Below are 24,975 nucleotides of genomic sequence, written 5' to 3'. Positions count from 1 at the left end.
TGCTGTGTCCCTTAAGATATATTATAACTGGAAGGTAGAAAATAATTTTTATTGCTCTTCTTGTTTAAGCTCCTGTTAGTGCTTTATCGAGGGGGGTTTCCCCTTTTCAAACTTGGGGCAGCAATCTTTCTCTTGGGTCTGACTGCTGAAATGTAGCTGCAGTCAGCACTAGAGATGAGCGAGCGTACTCGGAAAAGCACTACTCGCTCGAGTAATTTGCTTTATCCGAGTATCGCTGTGCTCGTCCCTGAAGATTCGGGTGCCGCTGCGGCTGACAGGTGAGTCGCAGCGGGGAGCAGGGGAGAGCGGGCGGGAGAGAGGGAGAGAAAGATCTCCCCTCCGTTCCTCCCCGCTCCGTGCCGACACCCGAATCTTCAGGGACGAGCACAGCGATACTCGGATAAAGCAAATTACTCGAGCAAGTAGTGCTTTTCCGAGTACGCTCGCTCATCTCTAGTCAGCACCTTTTTCTCCTGCTGCTTCCACTTGCAGCTGTAGAGCAGTAGTAGCTCTCCTCTCCCCTCCTCAGCTCTACGAGATGGCAGCTGCTATGATTATGGAGCCCAGCGGTCCCTCAGTAACAGTTCCCAAAGTTGCAGAGCCTTTTGTGAATGACAGAGATGCAGGTGAGGTCACTGCTTATTGACCACGGTCTCCGCTCCCTGTCAGTGCATGCTCAGGGGCAGGGAGTGACACGCTGTGGGAGGAAGCTTCCTCTTCAGTGTCAACGACCTGCGGCGCCACGAGCAGGATCCTTAGCTGTACTGGGGGAGGCTGTATATGCAGCGGAGGATCACCTTCACTCCTGGGGAGAGGAGTGGGAGCGGCATCCACCACAAGCTAGTATGTGGAGGAGAGGGTTTAGATCTGTTGGGTGGTGAAGGAGGGGGGCTGCAAGTTCAAGCCAGAGGCACCAGTGCCTCAGCAGGCCTCAACAAACCGAGAGTCAGCACTGTGGCTCCAGTGAAGGTGCAGACCTCAGGACTCTCACCTGGGTCGCAGAGAGTTGAGATGGCCCTGTGTAGAGCCTTTTAAGGGTCAACCAAGGCAGCAAAACCTTAAATTATTTTGTTGGTAGCAGGAGCAATGGAGTCCTGCGTCTTCTCTCCTTGGATGTTAAGCCACAGCTCTGAAATTTCTGGTTAAAGGGTTGAAAGTTAACTTGGAGAGTAGTCACCTAGAGAAGCAATTTCCCCCCCATCTTCAGAAGGGCTATTTTGTATCATTTGCACTAATAAATAGACCCTTTCCCCTCTTTTCTGACTTTGCTTCTATACGTCTAAACAATGCTAATGAAAGTGATTAAAGAAAATAACAATAGTAAATTAATAGTTGAACTGAAAATGTTCAAAATGAAAGCCCACTGAAATGATCGTCTCCTAACATGTATCCAATTATGGTAATCAGGCTTTGTTATAATGGAGCAAAATATCAAGCACTATTCCACAACTGATGTTCCTGCACCATTTTTCAAGTGAAATGTCAAACTTCAGATTAACTGTACTGGCAGGTATTTAAAAGGAGCTGTAATTTAAACCACAAAAGACATGAAAAGACAATCATTTTGAAAAGCGTTCCAGCACAGATTTTTCGGAAGGATTGTCAGTTTAATAATCCTTCTGATAACTAGATTTTCCTTTGTTACTTCACTACAGGAGGTATAAATGAGTCTCGTCTGTTTTACCATATAGAAGTCTAGTCAGTCCATGAGGCCCAAAGTAATTCCACCGGTTATCTAGGACCCCCAAATACAAAGAAGTGGCAGGGTTCTATTTTCAGTGGTATAGTAAAGCACACTGGTGGTAAAGGTGTACTCCGTACCCTGACATCACAGGTAGTGATAAGGATAGTCATTCTTTTCACTACATACATTCATTTTGAATTTGACTTTTAATTATTCAACAGCCACCTGTAGGTATTACTAACGAGGCAGTTTTCTTCCACCTGGAGGAGTACTAGTATGCATACTTTTCCCAGGGAGCATTCCCCTAAGGTTTACGTATCAGCCAGATCTCTGCAAGGAAAAGTCGTACCTTTGAAAATCCAGTATACGGGCATCTCATAAAGCCAAGCAGAAATACTATGCCATCGTGCTGAGGGGCACAAACCTTGCACTGTCTGCCTATAACTCTTTCTCCAGTCATCATTTGCCCAATGTTTGTTTTACTGACCAGCCTGAGATCTGGCTTTTTCTTTGAAGCTCTGCTTATCAGGCAAGCATTGTGGAGTCACCACCATACTGTGAAAGGCATCCAACCAGGGGCGTAACTATAGAGGATGCAGGGGATGCGGTTGCACCTGGACCCAGGAGCATTAGGGGACCCATAAGGCCTCTCTTCTCCATATAGGGAGTCCAGTACTATGAATAAAGCATTATAGTTGGGGGCCCTGTTACAGATTTTGCATTGGGACCCAGGAGCTTCAAGTTACGCCTCTGCATCCAACCCATCCCCACTTATCAGCTCATCTGTAAATAGTGGCAAGATCAGTGTTCATTTATGTAATAAAATGTAAAGATAGTGTTTTTTACACTAAAAGTATTTCGAAAAAGGAAATCGATAACAAGATGAAAAACTCACCAGTGCAGTTGGAGATGATGACGGCGTGTGCCTTGCTTTTTGTCCATATGGTTCTTATCACAATGAAATAAATTACACTGTTGAAAAATAATGTGCAAATGTAAAAATAAAAGCCAAGCAAGCCGGTAAATAACACAGAGCGGCCGGAACACTTTGCCTAAGGGTGAAGCCACACGAACGTATATCGGCTCGGTTTTCACGCCGAGCCGATATACGTTGTCCTCATGTGCAGGGGGGGGAGGCTGGAAGAGCCAGGAGCAGGAACTGAGCTCCCGCCCCCTCTCTGCCTCCTCTCCGCCCCTCTGCACTATTTGTAATGGGAAGAGGTGGGGCGGGGGCGGGGCTAAGTGCCGAGAATTAGCCCCGCCCCATCCCACCTCTCCCCATTGCAAATAGTGCAGAGGGGCGGAGAGGAGGTGGAGAGGGGGGGGGGCAGGAGCTCAGTTCCTGCTCCTGGCTCTTCCATCCTCCCCCCCCTGCACACGAGGACAACGTATATCGGCTCGTGTGACTTCACCCTAATAGTCCGCACTGGAGGAGCTCACTTGACACGCATGAACTGAATTTAATTACACAAGACATGAGACATTGCTTTGTGATCTCTTTGCTATACTTTTTAGGATGTCCGTACATACTGCAGCCGATCCGCTCTAACCGCCGGTGGATCAGTATTAATTGTTGGCCGTCACCTGGCAATTAGCAGTGATCAGTCTGCAATCTGAGCAGATGAACTGTAGCGTGTGGGCATGCTAATGGAGACTTTTTTCATAAACTGCATTCTAAATATCCCAAACTGGCCCCAAGTTCGCACATTATCAGTTGGGTATATATCAGAATAAGATCAGAAGGATATGTCCCCTACTGGGTTATAGCTGTGAACTAATGAACAATTATTTGTATTCCTGGCACATGAGGAGCTGTCACTTCCTTACATATTTGCAACATAAATGTTCATTTTTGGAGTTGTTACAATTACAGACCGTTGGGTGTTGGGAAAAAATGCTATTATACTTGAAATTATGCAAATATAAGCAGGAGATATACAACTTAGATTTTCTCCCAAACATACAAATTACCATATCTTAGTAAATGTGAAGTTAGAGCAGCATTCAGTTTGGTAATTATGGTAATTGCTAGAGATGAGCGAGCACCAAAATGCTCGGGTGCTCGTTACTCGGGACGAAATTATCGCGATGCTCAAGGGTTCGTTTCGAATAACGAACCCCATTGAAGTCAATGGGCGACCCGAGCATTTTTGTATATCGCCGATGCTCGCTAAGGTTTCCATTTGTGAAAATCTGGGCAATTCAAGAAAGTGATGGGAACGACACAGAAACGGATAGGGCAGGCGAGGGGCTACATGTTGGGCTGCATCTCAAGTTCCCAGGTCCCACTATTAAGCCACAATAGCGGCAAGAGTGGGCCCCCCCCTCCCAACAACTTTTACTTCTGAAAAGCCCTCATTAGCAAGGCATACCTTAGCTAAGCACCACACTACCTCCAACAAAGCACAATCACTACCTGCATGACACTCCGCTGCCACTTCTCCTGGGTTACATGCTGCCAACCCCCCACCCCCCCGCACGACGCAGTGTCCACAGCGCGCACCAAAGTGTCCCTGCGCAGCCTTCAGCTGCCCTCATGCCACACCACCCTCATGTCTATTTATAAGTGCGTCTGCCATGAGGAGGAACCGCAGGCACACACTGCAGAGGGTTGGCACGGCTAGGCAGGAACCCTCTTTAAAAGGGGCAGGGCGATAGCCCACAATGCTGTACAGAAGCAATGAGAAATATAATCCTGTGCCACCGCCATCAGGAGCTGCACACGTGGGCATAGCAATGGGGAACCTATGTGCCACACACTATTCATTCTGTCAAGGTGTCTGCATGCCCCAGTTAGACCGCGTTTTTTTATAAATAGTCACAGGCAGGTACAACTCTGCAATGGGAATTCCGTGTGCACCCACAGCATGGGTGGCTCCCTGGAACCCACCGGCGGTACATAAATATATCCCATTGCATTGCCCATCACAGCTGAGGTAATGTCATGTTAAATGCAGGTGGGCTTCGGCCCACACTGCATGCCCCAGTCAGACTGGGGTTCTTTAGAAGTGGACACATGCATTTACAATTCCGTCTGGACCGACAGCATGGGTGGGTGCCAGGAAGCCACCGGCGGTACATAAATATATCCCATTGCAGTGCCCATCACACCTGAGGTAACGTCCGATTAAATGCAGGTGGGCTTCGGCCCACACTGCATGCCCCAGTCAGACTGGGGTTCTTTAGAAGTAGACACATGCAGTTACAACTCCCTGTGGACCCACAGCATGGGTGGCTCCCTGAAACCCACCGGCGGTACATAAATATATCCCATTGCAGTGCCCAGCACAGCTGATGTAACGTCAGCTTTAATGCAGGTGGGCAAAAAATTAATTGGATTACACTGTAGGCGAGGGCCCCAAACAATTGGTGTACCAACAGTACTAATGTACGTCAGAAAAATTGCCCATGCCCAACCAAGAGGGCAGGTGAAACCCATTAATCGCTTTGGATAATGTGGCTTAATTTGTAACTAGGCCTGGAGGCAGCCCAGTTAAAATAAAAATTGGTTCAGGTGAAAGTTTCAACGCTTAATGAGCATTGAAACGTATAAAAATTGTTTACAAAAATTATATGACTGAGCCTTGTGGGCCTAAGAAAAATTGCCCGTTTGGCGTGATTATGTGAGGTTTCAGGAGGAGGAGCAGGAGGAGGAGGATGAATATTATACACAGATTGATGAAGCTAAAAGGTCCACGTTTTTGATGGTGATAGAGATCAATGCTTCCATCCGCGGGTGCAGCCTACGTATTGTTTAGGTATCGCTGCTGTCCGCTGGTGGAGAAGAGAAGTCTGGGGAAATCCAGGCTTTGTTCATCTTGATGAGTGTAAGCCTGTCGGCACTGTCGGTTGACAGGCGGGTACGCTTATCTGTGATGATTCCCCCAGCCGCACTAAACACCCTCTCTGACAAGACACTAGCCGCAGGACAAGCAAGCACCTCCAGGGCATACAGCGCGAGTTCAGGCCACGTGTCCAGCTTCGACACCCAGTAGTTGTAGGGGGCAGAGGCGTCACGGAGGACGGTCATGCGATCGGCTACGTACTCCCTCACCATCCTTTTACAGTGCTCCCGCCGACTCAGCCTTGACTGGGGAGCCGTGACACAGTCTTGCTGGGGAGCCAGAAAGCTGTCAAAGGCCTTAGAGAGTGTTCCCCTGCCTGTGCTGTACATGCTGCCTGATCTCTGCGCCTCCCCTGCTACCTGGCCCTCGGAACTGCGCCTTCAGCCACTAGCGCTGTCGGATGGGAATTTTACCATCAGTTTGTCCGCCAGGGTCCTGTGGTATAGCATCACTCTCGAACCCCTTTCCTCTTCGGGTATGAGAGTGGAAAGGTTCTCCTTATACCGTGGGTCGAGCAGTGTGTATACCCAGTAATCCGTAGTGGCCAGAATGCGTGTAACGCGAGGGTCACGAGAAAGGCATCCTAACATGAAGTCAGCCATGTGTGCCAGGGTACCTGTAGATAACACATGGCTGTCCTCACTAGGAAGATCACTTTCAGGATCCTCCTTCTCCTCCTCCTCCTCAGGCCATACACGCTGAAAGGATGACAGGCAAGCAGCATGGGTACCCTCAGCAGGGGGCCAAGCTGTCTCTTCCCCCTCCTCCTCATCCTCCTCATGCTCCTCCTCCTCCTCAACGCGCTGAGATATAGACAGGAGGGTGCTCTGACTATCCAGCGACATACTGTCTTCCGCCGCCTCTGTTTCCGAGCGCAAAGCGTCTGCCTTTATGCTTTGCAGGGAACTTCTCAAGAGGCATAGCAGAGGAATGGTGATGCTAATGATTGCAGCATCGCCGCTCACCATCTGGGTAGACTACTCAAAGTTTCCAAGGACCTGGCAGATGTCTGCCAACCAGGCCCACTCTTCTGTAAAGAATTGAGGAGGCTGACTCCCACTGCGCCGCCCATGTTGGAGTTGGTATTCCACTATAGCTCTACGCTGCTCATAGAGCCTGGCCAACATGTGGAGCATAGAGTTCCACCGTGTGGGCACGTCGCACAGCAGTCGGTGTACTGGCAGATGAAACCGATGTTGCAGGGTGCGCAGGGTGGCAGCGTCCGTGTGGGACTTGCGGAAATGTGCGCAGAGCCGGCGCACCTTTCCGGGCAGGTCTGACAAGCATGGGTAGCTTTTCAGAAAGCGCTGAACCACCAAATTAAAGACGTGGGCCATGCATGGCACGTGCGTGAGGCTGCCGAGCTGCAGAGCCACCACCAGGTTACGGCCGTTGTCACACACGACCATGCCCGGTTGGAGGCTCAGCAGCGCAAGCCAGCGGTCGATCTGCTCTGTCAGACCCTGCAGCAGTTCGTGGGCCGTGTGCCTCTTATCTCCTAAGCTGAGTAGTTTCAGCACGGCCTGCTGACGCTTGCCCACCGCTGTGCTGCCACGCCGCACGACACCGACTGCTGGCGACGTGCTGCTGCTGACACATCTTGATTGCGAGACAGAGGTTGCATAGGAGGAGGTGGAGGAGGGTGGTTTAGTGGAGGAAGCATACACCGCCGCAGATACCACCACCGAGCTGGGGCCCGCAATTCTGGGCGTGGGTAGGACGTGAGCGGTCCCAGGCTCTGACTCTGTCCCAGCCTCCACTAAATTCACCCAATGTGCCGTCAGGGAGATATAGTAGCCCTGCCCGCCTGTGCTTGTCCACGTATCCGTTGTTAAGTGGACCTTGGCAGTAACCGCGTTGGTGAGGGCGCGTACAATGTTGCGGGAGACGTGGTCGTGCAGGGCTGGGACGGCACATCGGGAAAAGTAGTGGCGACTGGGAACTGAGTAGCGCGGGGCCGCCGCCGCCATCAAACCTTTGAAAGCCTCCGTTTCCACAAGCCTAAACGGCAGCATCTCCAGGCTGATAAATTTGGCTATGTGCACATTTAACGCTTGAGTGTGCGGGTGCGTGGCGGCGTACTTGCGCTTGCGCTCCAACACTTGCGCTAGCAACGGCTGGACGGTGCGCTGAGAAACATTGGTGGATGGGGCCGAGCACAGCGGAGGTGAGGGTGTGGGTGCAGGCCAGGAGACGGTAGTGCCTGTGTCCTGAGAGGGGGGTTGGATCTCAGTGGCAGGTTGGGGCACAGGGGGAGAGGCAGCGGTGCAAACCGGAGGCGGTGAACGGCCTTCGTCCCACCTTGTGGGGTGCTTGGCCATCATATGTCTGCGCATGCTGGTGGTGGTGAGGCTGGTGGTGGTGGCTCCCTGGCTGATCTTGGCGCGACAAAGGTTGCACACCACTGTTCGTCGGTCGTCTGCACTCTCAGCGAAAAACTGCCAGACCTTTGAGCACCTCGGCCTTTGCAGGGTGGCATGGCGCGAGGGGGCGCTTTAGGAAACAGTTGGTGGATTATTCGGTCTGGCCCTGCCTCTACCCCTGGCCACCGTACTGCCTCTTCCAACCTGCCCTGCTGCTGCACTTGCCTCCCCCTCTGAAGACCTGTCCTCAGTAGGCGTAGCAAACCAGGTGGGGTCAGTCACCTCATCGTCCTTCTGCTCTTCCTCCGAATCCTCTGTGCGCTCCTCCCTCGGACTTACTCCAATTACTACTACTAGAGTGATAGACAACTGTGTCTCATCGTCATCGTCCTCCTCACCCACTGAAAGCTCTTGAGACAGTTGCCGGAAGTCCCCAGCCTCATCCCCCGGACCCCGGGAACTTTCCAAAGGTTGTGCATCGGTCACGACAAACTCCTCCGGTGGGAGAGGACTATTGCTGGCCATTCTGGGCAGGGGCCCGGGAACAGTTCCTGGGAGTCTGCCTGCTCCTCAGAATGTGTCATTGTAATGGAGTGAGGAGGCTGGGAGGAAGGAGGAGCAGCAGCCAGAGGATTCAGAGTTGCAGCAGTGGACGGCGCAGAACTCTGGGTGGTCGATAGATTGCTCGATGCACTTTCTGCCATCCACGACAGGACCTGCTCACACTGCTCATTTTCTAATAAAGGTCTACCGCGTGGACCCATTAATTGTGAGATGAATGTGGGGACGCCAGAAACGTGCCTCTCTCCTAATCCCGCAGCAGTCGGCTGCGATACACCTGGATCAGGAGCTCGGCCTGTGCCCACACCCTGACTTGGGCCTCCGCGTCCTCGCCCTCGTCCATGTCCTATAGGCCTACCCCTACCCCTCAGCATGCTGTATTACCAGTAGTGCAGAAACAGAACGCTGTAATTAAATGTGCCACTTATTGGCCTGTGGTTGGAGGCTGACTTCCCTTACGGAACGCACAGCAGAGCCAGGAAACAATTTTGCGCACGCCTGTAGTGAGACGTAGGTGCATATGACTGAGCTAGTGGAATTCACAGCGCAGAAGCAGTCAAGTGGCCAAAGGCCAGTAGTAGGCCTTAAGTATTTTGCTTCTATTTTTTTAAAATGCTGAGCTGATACAGCCGACAGATACTGTAGGCAGCGTATAATATTATGTATACTGTTTCCTTCTGGCGGGATGACGGCGATCATGTAACAGAGACAGCAGATCCAGGAAACAATTTTGCGCAAGCCTGCTGTAACGCTTAGCTGCGTATTAATTACGACTACTACCCCCAGCAGATAGATACTGTAGGCAGCGTATAATATTATGTATACTCTTTCCCTCTGGCGGGATGACAGCGATCATGTAACAGAGACAGCAGATCCAGGAAACAATTTTGCGCAAGCCTGCTGTAACGCTTAGCTGCGTATTAATTACGACTACTACCCCCAGCAGATAGATACTGTAGGCAGCGTATAATATTATGTATACTGTTTCCCTCTGGCGGGATGACGGCGATCATGTAACAGAGACAGCAGATCCAGGAAACAATTTTGCGCAAGCCTGCTGTAACGCTTAGCTCCGTATTAATTAGGACTACTACCCCCAGCAGATAGATACTGTAGGCAGCGTATAATATTATGTATACTGTTTCCTTCTGGCGGGATGACGGCGATCATGTAACAGAGACAGCAGATCCAGGAAACAATTTTGCGCAAGCCTGCTGTAACGCTTAGCTGCGTATTAATTACGACTACTACCCCCAGCAGATAGATACTGTAGGCAGCGTATAATATTATGTATACTCTTTCCCTCTGGCGGGATGACAGCGATCATGTAACAGAGACAGCAGATCCAGGAAACAATTTTGCGCAAGCCTGCTGTAACGCTTAGCTGCGTATTAATTACGACTACTACCCCCAGCAGATAGATACTGTAGGCAGCGTATAATATTATGTATACTGTTTCCCTCTGGCGGGATGACGGCGATCATGTAACAGAGACAGCAGATCCAGGAAACAATTTTGCGCAAGCCTGCTGTAACGCTTAGCTGCGTATTAATTAGGACTACTACCCCCAGCAGATAGATACTGTAGGCAGCGTATAATATTATGTATACTGTTTCTCTCTGGCGGGATGACGGCGATCATGTAACAGAGACAGCAGATCCAGGAAACAATTTTGCGCAAGCCTGCTGTAACGCTTAGCTGCGTATTAATTACGACTACTACCCCCAGCAGATAGATACTGTAGGCAGCGTATAATATTATGTATACTGTTTCCCTCTGGCGGCATGACAGCGATCAATTTTTTGGAAAAAGCACACTGCCTATATAGCCTGTATATGTCTTTCCCTGCCTCACCAGTACTGGCCCTATACTCTGTACAATGACTGCAGACTGCGGACGCAATGCTCTGCACGGCCGATATACAAAAAAAAAAAATTGTGCAACACTGCTAAAAGCAGCCTCAACAGTACTGCACACGGTCAGATGTGGCCCTAAGAAGGACCGTTGGGGTTCTTGAAGCCTAAAATCAATCCTAACACTCTCCCTATAGCAGGTCCGGCATCAGCAGCACTTTCCCTGATCTCTGTCAGAATGCATCTGTGGCGAGCCGCGGGAGGGGCCGATTTATATACTCGGGTGACACCTGATCTCGCCAGCCACTCACAGCAGGGGGGTGGTATAGGGCTTGAACGTCGCAGGGGGAAGCTGTATTGCCTTCCCTGTCTTTCTATTGGCCAGAAAAGCGCGCTAACGTCTCAGAGATGAAAGTGAAAGTAACTCGAACATCGCGTGGTGCTCGCCTCTAGTAACGAGCATCTCGAACACGCTAATACTCGAACGAGTATCAAGCTCGGACGAGTACGTTCGCTCATCTCTAGTAATTACGTTTTCTTCTACAAGCAAAGATAAATATTTTCTATTCAGTTGTGGCTGCCATTTTTGCAAGCAAGACCATGTTGCTTGTTAACTTTGAATGACTTTCTCAACAACTGATGTTTAATTGGTTAACTATGCTGAATTAATGAAAGTTAATAATTTCTGAGAGGCCAAGGATCCATTTAGACTGGAGGAATGTCAAGCAATCGTTGCCCGACACTTGTCCCTGCGTATCCTCGCTCCTGTGCTGTTACATGGGAGCAGGTGGTGCTGGCTCGCTCACAGAGCAGCCAGCCGGGGAGCGGGCAGCTGCAGGAGATTTCACTCCTCGCTCTCCCCGCCCCTCTCTATTGACTTAACATAGCGGCTGTTCAATACTGAACAGCTGCTATTTACACTGAACGATTATTGTTCAGCTCATTGTCCATCGTTTATGCAGCATATAGCGCTGGACAATGAACTATGTTAGGTCAATAGAGAGGGGCGAGGGAGAGCGAGGAGAGAAAGCAGCAACATGAGATGCTAGTATGTGCGGGGATGAATGTTGGGCATCGTTTGCCAGACATTCATCTCGTCTAAATGGGCCTTAATTCTAAGATAACAGCCAACATGGCGGCACTTCCTGATGCTATGTTTGCAAAAATTGCCACCGCAAACCAAAAATGCCTAACTTTGTAATCATATGAACATTCATTTCTATGGGACTTCCAGAGATAGCCAAGAACAAGCACTCAACTATCTTTGTGAGACAACCCCTTTAATCTCCCATGCATCGGGCTAATCTCCTACCTCACACATTCCAACCAGCAGGCATTGTTCTGTCCAGAGTGTATAAATGTCATATGGCCATATAGACAACTGTTCTGGTTGTCACCATATGCAGTACTTGCAGTTTGGTACACATGTAGCAATCATTAACATGACTGGTGCATCATGATAACTCAATTAACAGCATTGTAGTACAGTACATCGTAGTTGAGTTATCATAATGAATTAAACGTCAAGTTAACATTTGCTAAACCTGTAGGGTTGAAAAGGGTATTCCACTTATAGCTGTTTTGCTGCCGAAAGCATACAGCTCCATACACAGCACAGTGGCCTGGGTTGGTAGTGCAGGCTGAGTCCCATTCACTTCAGTAGTAATGTACATATCTGTACTTCCTAGAAGTTGAAAAACATCCTTAACTCTCCTCTTTGGTACAGGAGTTATTCAGTACTAGCTAATAAGCTAATGTAACTAGGATATATAACCCAACTTTCCCAGGATCCTTTTGCCAGTTATTATCTCCTGTCAGTGCTACTCATTTGGATTGTATTCTGGATTCCTGACTGGTGGACCTTTGAGCCTTCTTCTGGATTAACCCACTCTACGATCAATTAGTATCTGACCCTGGACTTCCTGGCCTTGCAGCTGCCTAATATGTTTTGACCTGGAATACCAGTTCTGGAGATGGGTGAAGGTCCCAGAGGTGAGCCCGTTATCAGAAATGTATTGCATATCTTGTGGATATGCCATAATTGTATGAGATGGGAATACCCATTTAAAGAGGTTATTTGAAATGCAGGTGAATTCTGGTACAATGCTAATTGTAGGAAAATAAAAATCCGTTTAAATATACTTGATTGACAAATGGGAGGTCACCATGCATATTGGGTCACTAACCAGTATAGTGAGGACTGGTGACAGTGAAGCGATGGGCCATTGCTGGTATAAACAGTTTTTTTAACAGTTTCAAAAAATTTTCACTTTTTTGCTCCACCTTCCAGGAGCCATAACATAGTCATATAAAGACCTCATTATTGCTGGACAATTTGTATTTCTAATGGTGCTTTTAACCCCCTTAACGATGTGGCTAGAGATGAGCGAGCGAGTATTGCCTTTTTCGAGTACCTGCCTGCTCATCTCAAAAGATTCGGGTGCCTGCGGGGGAGAGCGGTGAGTTGCGGGAGTGGCTCTCCCCTGCCACTCCTCGCTCCCTGCCGGCACCCAAATCTTTTGGGACGAGCGGGCAGGTACTCGAAAAAGGCAATACTCGCTCAAGTAATTTGCCTTAGCGAGTACGCTCGCTCATCTCTAGATGTGGCCCTTTTTTTTCTCCATTCTTGTTTTTTTCTCTTTTATTTATCCATTAACATAGATGTCTGAGGGCTTGTTTGTTGTGGGCTGAGTTGTACCATTTAATGTATCCTCTAATGTACTGAAAAACTTTAAGAAAATTCTAAGTGGAGTGAAATAGAAAAAAAATGAAGTTCCGCCATCTTTGTGTGCATCTTGTTTCTACGGCACACAAACTGCAACAGAAATACCGTGATAACTTTATTCTATTGGTCAGTACGATTGCTATGATACCAAATGTATATAGTTTTTTTGCTGTACTACTTTTATTTTTTTTTAAAGATATTAAATTTTTTTAAATTATCTTCTGTCGTCATCTGCTGACAGCCATAACTTTATTATTTTTCCTTGAGCACATTAATGCTAGGGCTCATTTTGTGCGGGACGTCTTGTAGTTTCCGTTGGTACCACTTTGGTATACATACAACTTTTTGACTGCTTTATATTGCATTTGTTCTTGGAGACAGGGTGACCAAAAAAGCGCAACTCGGGCGTTTCTTTTTCCTTCTGACAACATTCACTGTGCGGGGTACATAATGTGTTACTTTGATCGATTGGACTTTTACTGATGCAGAAATACCAAATATGTATTTTTTGTTTTCTCATTTAGATTATTTTATTTATTATAAATATGGCAAAAGAGTGTTTTTTAAACTTTTATTACTTTTGTTAATAATTATTAAAACTTTTTTAAACTTATTTTTACTTTTTTTTTTTTAGTCCCCAGAGTAGATAAGTACTTGCGATGCTTTGATCACTCCGGCAGTATGATGTAATGCCATAGTATTACATCATACCGCGATCTGACAGGTAATTTATCAAGCCATTCTACAGGCATGGTTTGATAGGCAATTTGCAATGACAGCCCTGGAGCCTTTCAGAAGGCCCCCAGGTGACATAGCAACCGCATGGCAATCTGTAATCTTATCGCGGGGGGCACAGTGGGATCCCCAAACATCGGTCGGGGCATTTAAATGCTGCTGTCTGAATTGATAGCAGCATTTAAAGGGTTAACAGCTCCAATGAGCGGCACGGCTTATCGGAGCTTTTGTGGGCGGGTGCCGGCTTTAAGAAACATCTGGCGCCCGTGGTGTATGGAGAGAGATCCAACCGCGATCTCCCTTCATACATTTCCTGAAGCTGCAGGACGTTAACATATATACCCTGCAGTCCTGCAGCGTTAAAGGGTTAATAAACCATATAATGTACTGAAAAACTTTTTTAGGTGGGGTAAATGAAAAAAACAACAACACAATTGTGCGATTACTTTTTTTGGCTTTGTTTTTACAGCATCCACAGCAGGTAAATGACTCTTTATTATAATGCTCAGAATTTATATCTTTTTTATATCTTCTTATTTTCAAAAAACTGTATTTTGTTTGCTTTCAGTTGCCTTTTTCTGAGACCCATAAATTCTTATTTTATCCTTATTTACTGACTGAGCTGCATGATAGCTTGTTTTTTTGCAGGGCAAGCTGCAGGTTTCATTGATACCATTTTTGCATGCACCCAACTTTTTGATCAATGCATCACAGAAGGGGAAATCAAGAATTAAAAACAATCACAGAAAATGGCCGTTACTTACTGACTGAGGAGAGCATATAGATGCATCCTCCTCTCACCATGCAGGTAGCTGACAACCAAATGAGGGAGCTAATTGCACCTGTACGGGACACCGATGAGACAGCCACTCACACTGCCTTCTGATAATGAGGGGGGTGGATGCTTGGTGTACACTCCCACACAGAGTGGATACAGGGTGCCAGACCATTCTGATATATGTAGTTCACCATGCAGACCAGCAACCTATTAATGACGCCATGATAATTCGGCGGGTTGCCCTGCATATCCATCAGTGAACCACATTGGTACTGCCACCCTGGGCTCCCCCTGGAGTCTTAATGCCACAATGCATGTGAATCATAGATAATAAATGCAAGGCATTGGTTGGATGTTGGCCAAGATACATGAGCCCACTAATCACTTCACGGTTCCTTGCGTTGTAGTGGGTCCCTACACTAATATAAATGCATCTGTTACGGCACTCTGCCCCCCGAGCGCCAGGTGGGGTGCCCTGAACTTCCCGCACCCCACTGTCCTGCCTACTTGCCTCGGCCCTGGCTAACCCCAGGCGGACAACTGGGCGGCGGTCCCTGCTCTGGCTAGGGACCTGGCGACTACCTAGATGGAACTACTAATGGGGGACAGAGTGCCGACAGAAGGGGCAGGTGGAACAGACCAACAGAACTTACAAAGCAGAGTAACACTAGAGATGGAGCTCACAGGCAAACTGAAAGGACACTGACTAGCAACTAGAGCAGACTGAGACAGACCTGACTAGAGGCTAACAGAACCAATAACTGGCAGTGAGCTCAGGTCACTGCCAGCCTTTTAACTTAAAGCCTCCACCCAGGGGCGGAGAGTGGGAGGAGCCGACTCTCCCACTGTTGCATATGGGAGGTGGAGGAGAGCGGGCAGCACCCTACGGGCGGACATGCCCACGCCGCTGCACGCTGGCTGCTCCACGCCGCTGGGAGAGCCCCGAGAGCAGAGCTCCGGGACACCGGAGCCGACATCGGAGCGGCGCGCGCCGGCCGCGGGACCCAGCGCCGCCCTGCATGGTAACAGCATCACAGAAGGGGAAATCAAGAATTAAAAACAATCACAAAAAATGGCCGTTACTTACTGACTGAGGAGTGCGTATAGATGCATCCTCCTCTCACCATGCAGGTAGCTGACTACCAAATGGAGGAGCCAATAACACCTGTACGGGACACCGATGAGACACCCACTCACACTGCCTCCTGATAATGAGGGGGGTGGATGCTTGGTGTACACTCCCACACAGAGTGAATACAGGGTGCCAGACCATTCTGATATATGTAGTTCACCATGCAGACAAGCAACCTATTAGTGACGCCAGAAATCACTGGAGCAGGAGGAACACCAGATGGTCAAACTGAATTTGTCACTGTAGGGTTCAGAACTAAAATATAACTTTTATTAAATCTTTATAAAAAAGAACTTGATGAACAAGTCTCAAATAGGACACACATATAGCTAAAAGAGAGTACTCCTTAAACAAAGTTCCCAGAGATGACGGAATGGCCGTATTTCGGGATAGAGAATTTAAAGCTATACAGCTTTAAAAGGAGTAGACCATAGAAGGTTCAAAACAATCAGTGATTTGCTACAGAATTATGTAGTGTAGCTATAACCTTTTACTCAAAGGGTCAAACTAGCTAGTACGTTCAGAAGTTTCTCAGAACACCAACAACCTCGAGAAGTCTCCGTAGCCCTCTAAACGAGGGGTTAACTCGGTGATTGGGTTCAGAATTTTTGGAACTTCACACGTTACCCCAGCCTAGTTTAGTGCACAGAGGTATACATAAATCCCTCTAAATTGCACTCCAATAGAGACTTCAGGGTAATCTCAGCAGAAAAGAGAAGATCCACTCCTCCCAGATCTAGTCCACTATATATAGATAACTTCCCATGTGGCTATATCTGATGGAGAATAGACCATTGATAACTTAGAAAAAATTCCAAAATTGATTACTTCCAATCCAAAATAAGGAGAGGAAAGATAATCCATCAATTATATGGAATAGTCTTAGGACGTCACTTCTTAAGAAAAATTACGCGGTTCGACGCGTTTCTGCTACAGTTAGAGTAGCGTCATCAGGAACCAAATTCCATATCTGGACGTCAAAAAGTCAGTAAACAACGTCCTTAAACTGCTCGACAAAAATTAGATTGTAGCGGAAGTTGTAAAAGAACGAGAGAAGGTAGCAGATAATCGTGGAGGCTGGTGCTGCTACCTTCTCTCGTTCTTATTGCTTTCTAGGGGGGAATCACTGGGGGATATTTAACCCTTTGAATGCTAGCATCGTCTACCTCTCCTTTACCTTTACAACTTCCGCTACAATCTAATTTTTGTCGAGCAGTTTAAGGACGTTGTTTACTGACTTTTTGACGTCCAGATATGGAATTTGGTTCCTGATGACGCTACTCTAACTGTAGCAGAAACGCGTCGAACCGTGTAATTTTTCTTAAGAAGTGACGTCCTAAGACTATTCCATATAATTGATGGATTATCTTTCCTCTCCTTATTTTGGATTGGAAGTAATCAATTTTGGAATTTTTTCTAAGTTATCAATGGTCTATTCTCCATCAGATATAGCCACATGGGAAGTTATCTATATATAGTGGACTAGATCTGGGAGGAGTGGATCTTCTCTTTTCTGCTGAGATTACCCTGAAGTCTCTATTGGAGTGCAATTTAGAGGGATTTATGTATACCTCTGTGCACTAAACTAGGCTGGGGTAACGTGTGAAGTTCCAAAAATTCTGAACCCAATCACCGAGTTAACCCCTCGTTTAGAGGGCTACGGAGACTTCTCGAGGTTGTTGGTGTTCTGAGAAACTTCTGAACGTACTAGCTAGTTTGACCCTTTGAGTAAAAGGTTATAGCTACACTACATAATTCTGTAGCAAATCACTGATTGTTTTGAACCTTCTATGGTCTACTCCTTTTAAAGCTGTATAGCTTTAAATTCTCTATCCCGAAATACGGCCATTCCGTCATCTCTGGGAATTTTGTTTAAGGAGTACTCTCTTTTAGCTATATGTGTGTCCTATTTGAGACTTGTTCATCAAGTTCTTTTTTATAAAGATTTAATAAAAGCTATTAGTGACGCCATGATAATTCGGCGGGTTGCCCTGCATATCCATCAGTGAACCACATTGGTACTGCCACCCTGGGCTCCCTGTGTCCCAATTTTTTGGGGACACAGTGTAAGCAAAAAAAAGCAATTCTGGCATTATGCACTTTTTCTGTAGTATTCATCGTGCAGGATAAATAGTGTGATATGTTAATAGTTCACACCTTTATGGACTTGGCTATGCCAATCATGCTTTTTCTTCTATTGCTTAGATTTTTATGGGGACAACTGGGAAAGAGGGATTCTTTGGACTTTCAATATTTTATTTACTTTTTTATTTCTACAGGTTTTATTAACCTTTTTCAATTTTTCGGGTATTTGAACCTGCGATTACTTGATTGCTTGTACAATATACTGCAATACTTTTGTATATCATACATTTAAACTTAGCTTATTAGACTGTGCTATAGGTAGGGCTTAAAAGTCATCCATATATTGCAGCCTTGAGAGCCTTCACTAGACCTCAAGCTACCATGTCAATCACATTGCAAGGGGGGCCAATAGGCCCCATCGCCCCCCCCCCCCCCAAGAATGGTTCAAATACTACAATCAGCATTGACTATGACATCTAAGTGGTTAAATAACTGTAACCGGAGATCACTCTGAATGCGACTATTGCCAGCAGGTGGCAGCAGTTGAACACAGCCATCTCCAAAGTCCATCTCTGAAGTCCATTCCATACATCCTCTGCAATGGCATGATGTATATTTACATTATGAGGACAGAAGGGGGTTAAAGAGAATGCATTCAGAAAACGACTTACTATTTAAAGTATACTGTTTAGTTCTTTTCCCCTGTAACTGCTATACCTATATTAAAAGTTGATTTTTTAAAAATAAATTTTACTTTCACGATCTTCATCCAAAATACAAAGTAAAACAATATAATAAATAACAGACCGAAAACAAAAAAAAAAAAGAAAAGCAAAAAGAAAAACAGGGAACAGAAGGGAAAAGAAACAGATTCTCCAAACTCTCCCCAACTCAAGCTCCACTCTCTCCACTATATTAAAGCTTGTAAGATCCCAAACCTTAGACACACATGCCTCAAACTTATCAAATACACACAGGTTATCCATTCTGTGAAATTTTATATATTCCAAAAGAATGCCCAGATCCATATCTCTGGTCCACTCACCAAGCGTTAATAATAGGAATCCATTGTGTGTCAGATAACTTCCCAGAATCTTGATTCCATTTAGTTTGTAAACTACATAAATATTAATTAGTACCCCGTTTGATTAAGATTTTACAGATTGTTAATGTTAGGGCTCATGTCCACGGGCAAAATGAGATTTAAAATCCGCAGCGGATCTCCCGCGCGCGGATCCGCACCCCATAGGGATGCATTGACCACCCGCGGGTAGATAAATACCCGCGGATCGTCAATAAAAGGGATTTAAAAAAAAATGGAGCATGAAAAAATCTGGACCATGCTCCATTTTCGTGCGGGTCTCCCGCGGGGTCGGCTCCCGCGGGCTTCTATTGAAGCCTATGGAAGCCGTCCGGATCCGCGGGAGACCTAAAATAGGAATTTAAAGAATTTACTCACCCGCAGCGGACCGCGAAGCTCTTCTCTTCCTCACGGCCGCATCTCCCTTGCTTCGGCTCGGCGGATGTGCCCGGCGCATGCGCGCGGCACGTCGACGACGTGCCGGCGACGTGCCGCCGGCGTAAGGAATTCATCCGCCGGCCGAAAAAGAAGATCCGGCCGTGAGGAAGAGCAGAGCTTCGCCGCCCGCTACGGATAGGTAAATTCTTATTTATTGTTATTTTCAGCGCTCATGTCCGCGGGGGCAGGAGGGACCTGCTGCAGATTCTACATGTAGAATCCGTAGCGGGCCCGATTTTCCCCGTGGACATGAGGCCTTAAGCTTTTGTCTTTTAACAATAATCGTCCGACAAAAAGAGGGTGCGTCTCAACGCGAAAATCCTGAAATTTGCTTGATTTTACCACATAAGATATTTGAATATAATATAGGCCATCAGTCACTTTGGAGATCCTGAAATGTCTACCTTTCCTATAAAATGAATGAAAATTTTTAACTATCACCATTAAGACCCAACATTTTCTTCTCATTAATTTTATAAAATTCCACCAAGTTTTTTTTTTCCCAAGTAAATTGAACAAGTTTATACAGCTTCAAATACTGTATTTCTCAAAATCTGTTCATACTTTAAACATCATATTACCAGTATAACTATATTCTTCACACCTCAGGATATACAACATTTAAGCCACAATAAAGTATATCTTAAACTCTGGTAATGTCAATCCGGCTTCAGAGACAGGTCTCAAAAAATTCTTTATTTTGATCTGTGGTGTTACAAATTTCCAAAAAAATTTATACAAGTATGGTACAAGCATTGAAAAAAACCAAAAACATTAAAATGAAAAGTTGGGGGTCAAAAGATGGTGACAGAAAGCAACCTTTATTCAAATATGTTATTTTTTTAAGTACTAGATAAAAAAAACTATATAAATTTAGTAATTGCACTGACTCACAGAATAAAGATAATATGTTAATTTTACTACAATATGAGCTCTGTGAAAAAACAACCCCCCTCCCACCACCCAACCCCAAAAGGTACAATTGTGGCTTTCTCCATTTTCCAAGATTTTTAAAAGTTTTCCAATAAATTATGTTTTGTGGTACTATTGAAATATACAACTTGTCTTGGACAAAACAAGCCCTCATGTAGCCATGTTACCAGTGAAATACAAAAGTCATGATTTTTTGAAAGTGGGGAGGAAAAAATGAAAAAGAAAAAGACACAAAGGGCTTCAGTGGGAAGGTACTCCTTCTGGGCAAACATTAGGCTGTGTAAACACGTGCAGTTAATCCATGTGAGTTCTGTCCATGTTCAAGATGGACAGAACTAGCATGGAAAAATAACCCGTTTATTTGAATTATTATTTATTTGTTTACTCGGACCAGTCGTCTGTTTTTGAAAAATTGCTGCATATCTTATTTTTGGATGAGATTAGTACCTGCAAATATGCCGTGTTCTACACATTGGACATCACAGGGTTTGCTGCCTGATGTCACTCTCAGCAGTATGAATATGGTCTAACTTGTATATTGCAGCTTAAGGCCTCATTCAGACAAGCATATTTATGCGCGCACATACGCACGTACAAAACTGCACATCTATTAGAACCATTGGTTTCCTATGATGCGTTAACATGTCTGTGTTTTACAGGCGTGCAAACAAGTGCATCTGCAAAAGATAGGACATGCTGTGCATCAATATTCCCCGTGGGGAGTCCCCTCATCACTGAATGCTGTGACAGCACTGTCATAGTGTTCAATAATGATGGCACTCCCCACAGGGAGTAAAGAGTCCCCTGCCACAGCTGTGGCAGAGGATCGCGATATTGTGCCATTGCTTTCAATGGGGCCACCGCTGCTGCCGGAGGCTCCATTGAGAGCAATAGGCTGCCGGCAACCCCTGCAGTGATTTTTGGGTAAAGGCTTTAAATATAAGCCCTTCCCTGAAAATCATCACCAGCATGTGTAAAAAATAGAAAACAAAAATATGCTCACTTCTCTGCCGCTGCAGGGGCTGAGGCGCGTCTAGCCACTTGTCTCCCCGCACTGCTCTGAAGCTCTTTCAGCAGGTGGGGATTTAAAATCCCCACCAGCTCAAAGGGCTGTATCTGATTGGCTGAGCACTCAGCCATTTAATGAACGACAGCTGAGTGCTGCCTGTGATTGGTCACAGAGCTCAACCAATCACAGGCAGCATTCGGCCACTCATTGAATGCAATGAATGGCCGAGCGCTGCCTGTGATTGGCTAAGCACTGTGACCAATCACAGGCAGTGCTCAGCTGTCATTCAATGAATGGCTGAGCGTTGCTTGTGATTGGCTAAGCGCTCAGCCAATCAGACGCAGCCCTTTCAGCAGGCAGGGATTTTAAATCCCCGCCTGCTGAAAGAACTTCATTACAGTGCTGGACCCAAGCGGCTAGATGCGCCTGAGCCCCAGGAGCGGTGGGGAGCTAAATATATATATATATATATATATATATATATATATATATATATATATATATATATATGTTTTGGGTTTTTTTTACTATAGCTAGGAATGATTTTTCAGGAAAGGGCTTATATTTAAAGCCCTTCCCCGAACATCCCTGCAGGGGGTGCCAGCACCCTATTGCTTTTAATGGGGCCTCCGGCAGCAGCAGTGGCCCCTTTGACAGCAATAGGCATGCAGCTTTGTTCACACGTGTTTTGGCATGTGCGTGGATGCACGGATTTGTGCGCACACATGCACGTGCAATACAATGCTCGTTTGAACAAGGCCAAACTTTACAAAGAAGCATAAGTAGCACGCAAACCAGACTGGCGTGGGGTCTGAGACAATGATGTCTTCAGCCTGCCAGCTGCCATTCACAGTAAACAGGCAGTTGTTCATAGACAAATGACTGCCTGTTTACACAGGCCGATCATCAGTTTATTTCTATACCTGCACAAACTGAGCGATGAATGATAAGCAAACAAATTCTTGTCTGTCATTGAGTTGCTGGCAGTGTTTACACTGAATGATATCATTCAGATCTGCATGATCCAGTGAGAATGATAATTGTTCAATGGAAACAAACCCTTTGAATAAAAGGTGCAGTATTTGGTTTTTGGGAGTAATAAGCATCAGGCGTCTATCAGTCCCAGGTTTGAGAGGCAAGTGTAATTGTATCTAAGGGCTCATTATGAGAGAGATGATTTCTTAGTAGATTAGTCTATTAGGGGATTAAGCGTGGTGTTAAGGTTACCTCTCAGAATTAAAATGCCTTCAGTTGAAAATTTTGATTTTAGATAGTATCTCTTTTAACCAACCAGTAGTTGTTAATTTGGGTGCATAGGTTGTGAATCAAAATCAATTAGTTATTTAGATAACCTTTTAACAGCAGATATCCCCCTTCGGGGTCAGCAACTTGGTATTAGTGTATCTTGACGCCACTAGGAAATCCTGGTGGAGTCAAGATTGACAGGGGGTGACTCCCCTGTCAGTGATTGGTAGCTGATCTGGATGGGCTGCAGGTCCTGGCAGCTCACTAAACTAAGGCTAAATGGAAAAAAAACATACAGCGGCCACAGCTGCAAGTACCCAGCACCAGCACCACTGCGCCAAGCTCCTTCCCCGCCTGCGCACCATCCACTGCTGAGGGGGGCCTGACTAGGGACACCACTGCGCTGTCTTCTTTCCCGCATTTAGGTTATCCCATCACCTTGCAGAGTTTCCTCGTATGATGTCTTTGCTGCAGGTATTTTCAGAACTTCCTCTGTAAACATCAGAAAGTCTCTCTATTCTTTTTTCTCATATCTTCTTGACTGCACTTTTTGTACATTTTTTGTATACCTGTATCTTATACTATTGGTGTAGATATATGTCCTCTCTCCTTTGTATGCAATTTTTTATTCCACTTTGTTTTGTTTTTTATATGTATTTCCAAGGCTAGGGTCACACAGGGCGGATTTGTTGCGGTTTTGCTGCGGTTTTTCCGTTGCGGTTTTGACGCAGAAGAACTGCTTCTGCGGCAAAACCGCTTCAAAAGGTTAATTTGGGCTTGCGGATTTTGCTGCGGATTTTCATGCGGAAGAATCCGCAAGCGGTTTTTTCCGCAGCGCTTTTTTTACTTTTGTCGCACATTTGTCGCGTATTTGATGCGCTTTTGGCTGCGTCCATAGAGGTCTATGGACAAAAAAGCGCTGCGGAAACGACCAAAGAATGAACATGCTGCATTTTTTAAAACCGCGATGCAGTTGCATTTCCGCACTGCGGCTGTGCGGAAAAAATCCGTCCTGTGAGAACAGCTTTTTGGCAAATCTCATTTGTGCTGCATTGCACTGCAAACGCAGCGGTTTTGCCGCAGTGCGGATATGCAACGGCAATCCGCGGCAAAACTGCGGCAAATCCGCCCTGTGTGACCCCAGCCCAAATGTATATTTTTCTATGTTTGTAGGCTTGAAAAAAGCCCCCGCTTAGGGGCTGAAATGTTGCCTGTTTAGTGCTGATTATGGAGGATTAATAAAGAAGTCTTGTCATTTATTATTGTGCTGCCTGACACTTTCTACTATTGTCTCCTTTCCCTCAGACGGCCGAATTACCAAAGCTGCGGGTGGTGTTGGGGGGGCAGGAAATGAGCAGGGAGAGCACAGCGTGAAACCCTCTTCCCTGCCTGGGCTGCAGGATGGAGGGCAGAGCACCGTGGGACTGACAGTGAAAGCCAGCGCACGCAGAGGACAGCAGGGATCCCAGCACAGCCTTCTGCAGAGGAGAGCACGCAGGCCAGAAAAAAGTGTGACCGCCGCCACTGCCACAGTAACCAAGTAGGAACACATCACCAAGGCCATACAGCACTGGGGGACCACTATGCTGGGAGCCTATAGCGGGACAGTGAGTACCGGCCACCACACGCACAGCACAGCACACCTGACTTGCCGCTAGGATCTTCCAGGACCTTTACATCTTGCACCAATCGAGAGCTAAGGATTTGACAGGGGCGTTCCTACATGGAAACCCTGTCAAACCCCTAGTTCCAGTGGTGTCAAGATACACTAATATCCAGCAACTAAATGTGGGAATCAAAATGTGAAGAACTTACTAAATTCAATGTTGATCACTTTAGAAGCGGAGTCTCAAATGCTAGAGTGGGATGTGGTTCTGATGAAAATACATTTCCTGTAGCAATAATATGTCAACTTTATCTATGAATATTATTGATAAGGATGTATCTCATTTTCTTATGATTTAGCATCCTGTGACCCCCTGTGTTCAACTGTCTGCCTACAATTCACAAATTTCTGATTAATTCCCCCATTTTTTCTGCTAATGGTTCCATATTTTGTCCTTTCCAATGCTTTTGGACAAAATGCTATGTCTATATATAGTCTCAGTTCTATCATACATAATGGACACATCCAATTTTTTAAAAATAAATTAAATGGTGCTAGGGTAACAGTGACTACCCACTACAGTGTTTTTTTCACTGCGAAATTCGCTGGTTTTTTTTTTTTCTGCAGGGGTCTATGGGACTTGTAATGTCAAAATCGCAATTTACCGCGAAATCGTGATTTTCTGTGATCGTGATTTTAACATTACAAGTCCCATAGACCCCTGCAGGAAAAAAACACTGCGAATTTCACAGTGAAAAAAAACTGTAGTGGGTAGTCACCCTTACAGGAAACTGTATCCTGGTCTCATTTCATGTTTGCAGCTTGTATTCCTCTATTTACCATATTCATGGCATCCAGGGCTGGAAAATGTATTAAATATGCTTATTTGTCTATGGGTTTTG

General features: G+C 46.1%; 1 protein-coding gene across 1 annotated transcript in view; it reads right to left on the bottom strand.

The window, feature by feature from the left end:
• NPSR1 (neuropeptide S receptor 1) overlaps positions 1-24,975 on the bottom strand; it is a 283,390-nt gene that overhangs the window by 83,948 nt on the left and 174,467 nt on the right. Inside the window, exon 6 of the mRNA XM_066584499.1 lies at positions 2,580-2,656. Coding sequence (XP_066440596.1) covers positions 2,580-2,656 — 77 coding nt within the window. The remainder of the gene's footprint in view (positions 1-2,579; positions 2,657-24,975) is intronic.

This window comes from Eleutherodactylus coqui, chromosome 12, assembly GCF_035609145.1.
Source record: "Eleutherodactylus coqui strain aEleCoq1 chromosome 12, aEleCoq1.hap1, whole genome shotgun sequence".
Classification (NCBI taxonomy): Eukaryota; Metazoa; Chordata; class Amphibia; order Anura; family Eleutherodactylidae; genus Eleutherodactylus; species Eleutherodactylus coqui.
The sequence above is the reverse complement of the archived record's forward strand: the minus strand, read 5'-3'. Positions and strand labels throughout refer to the sequence as shown.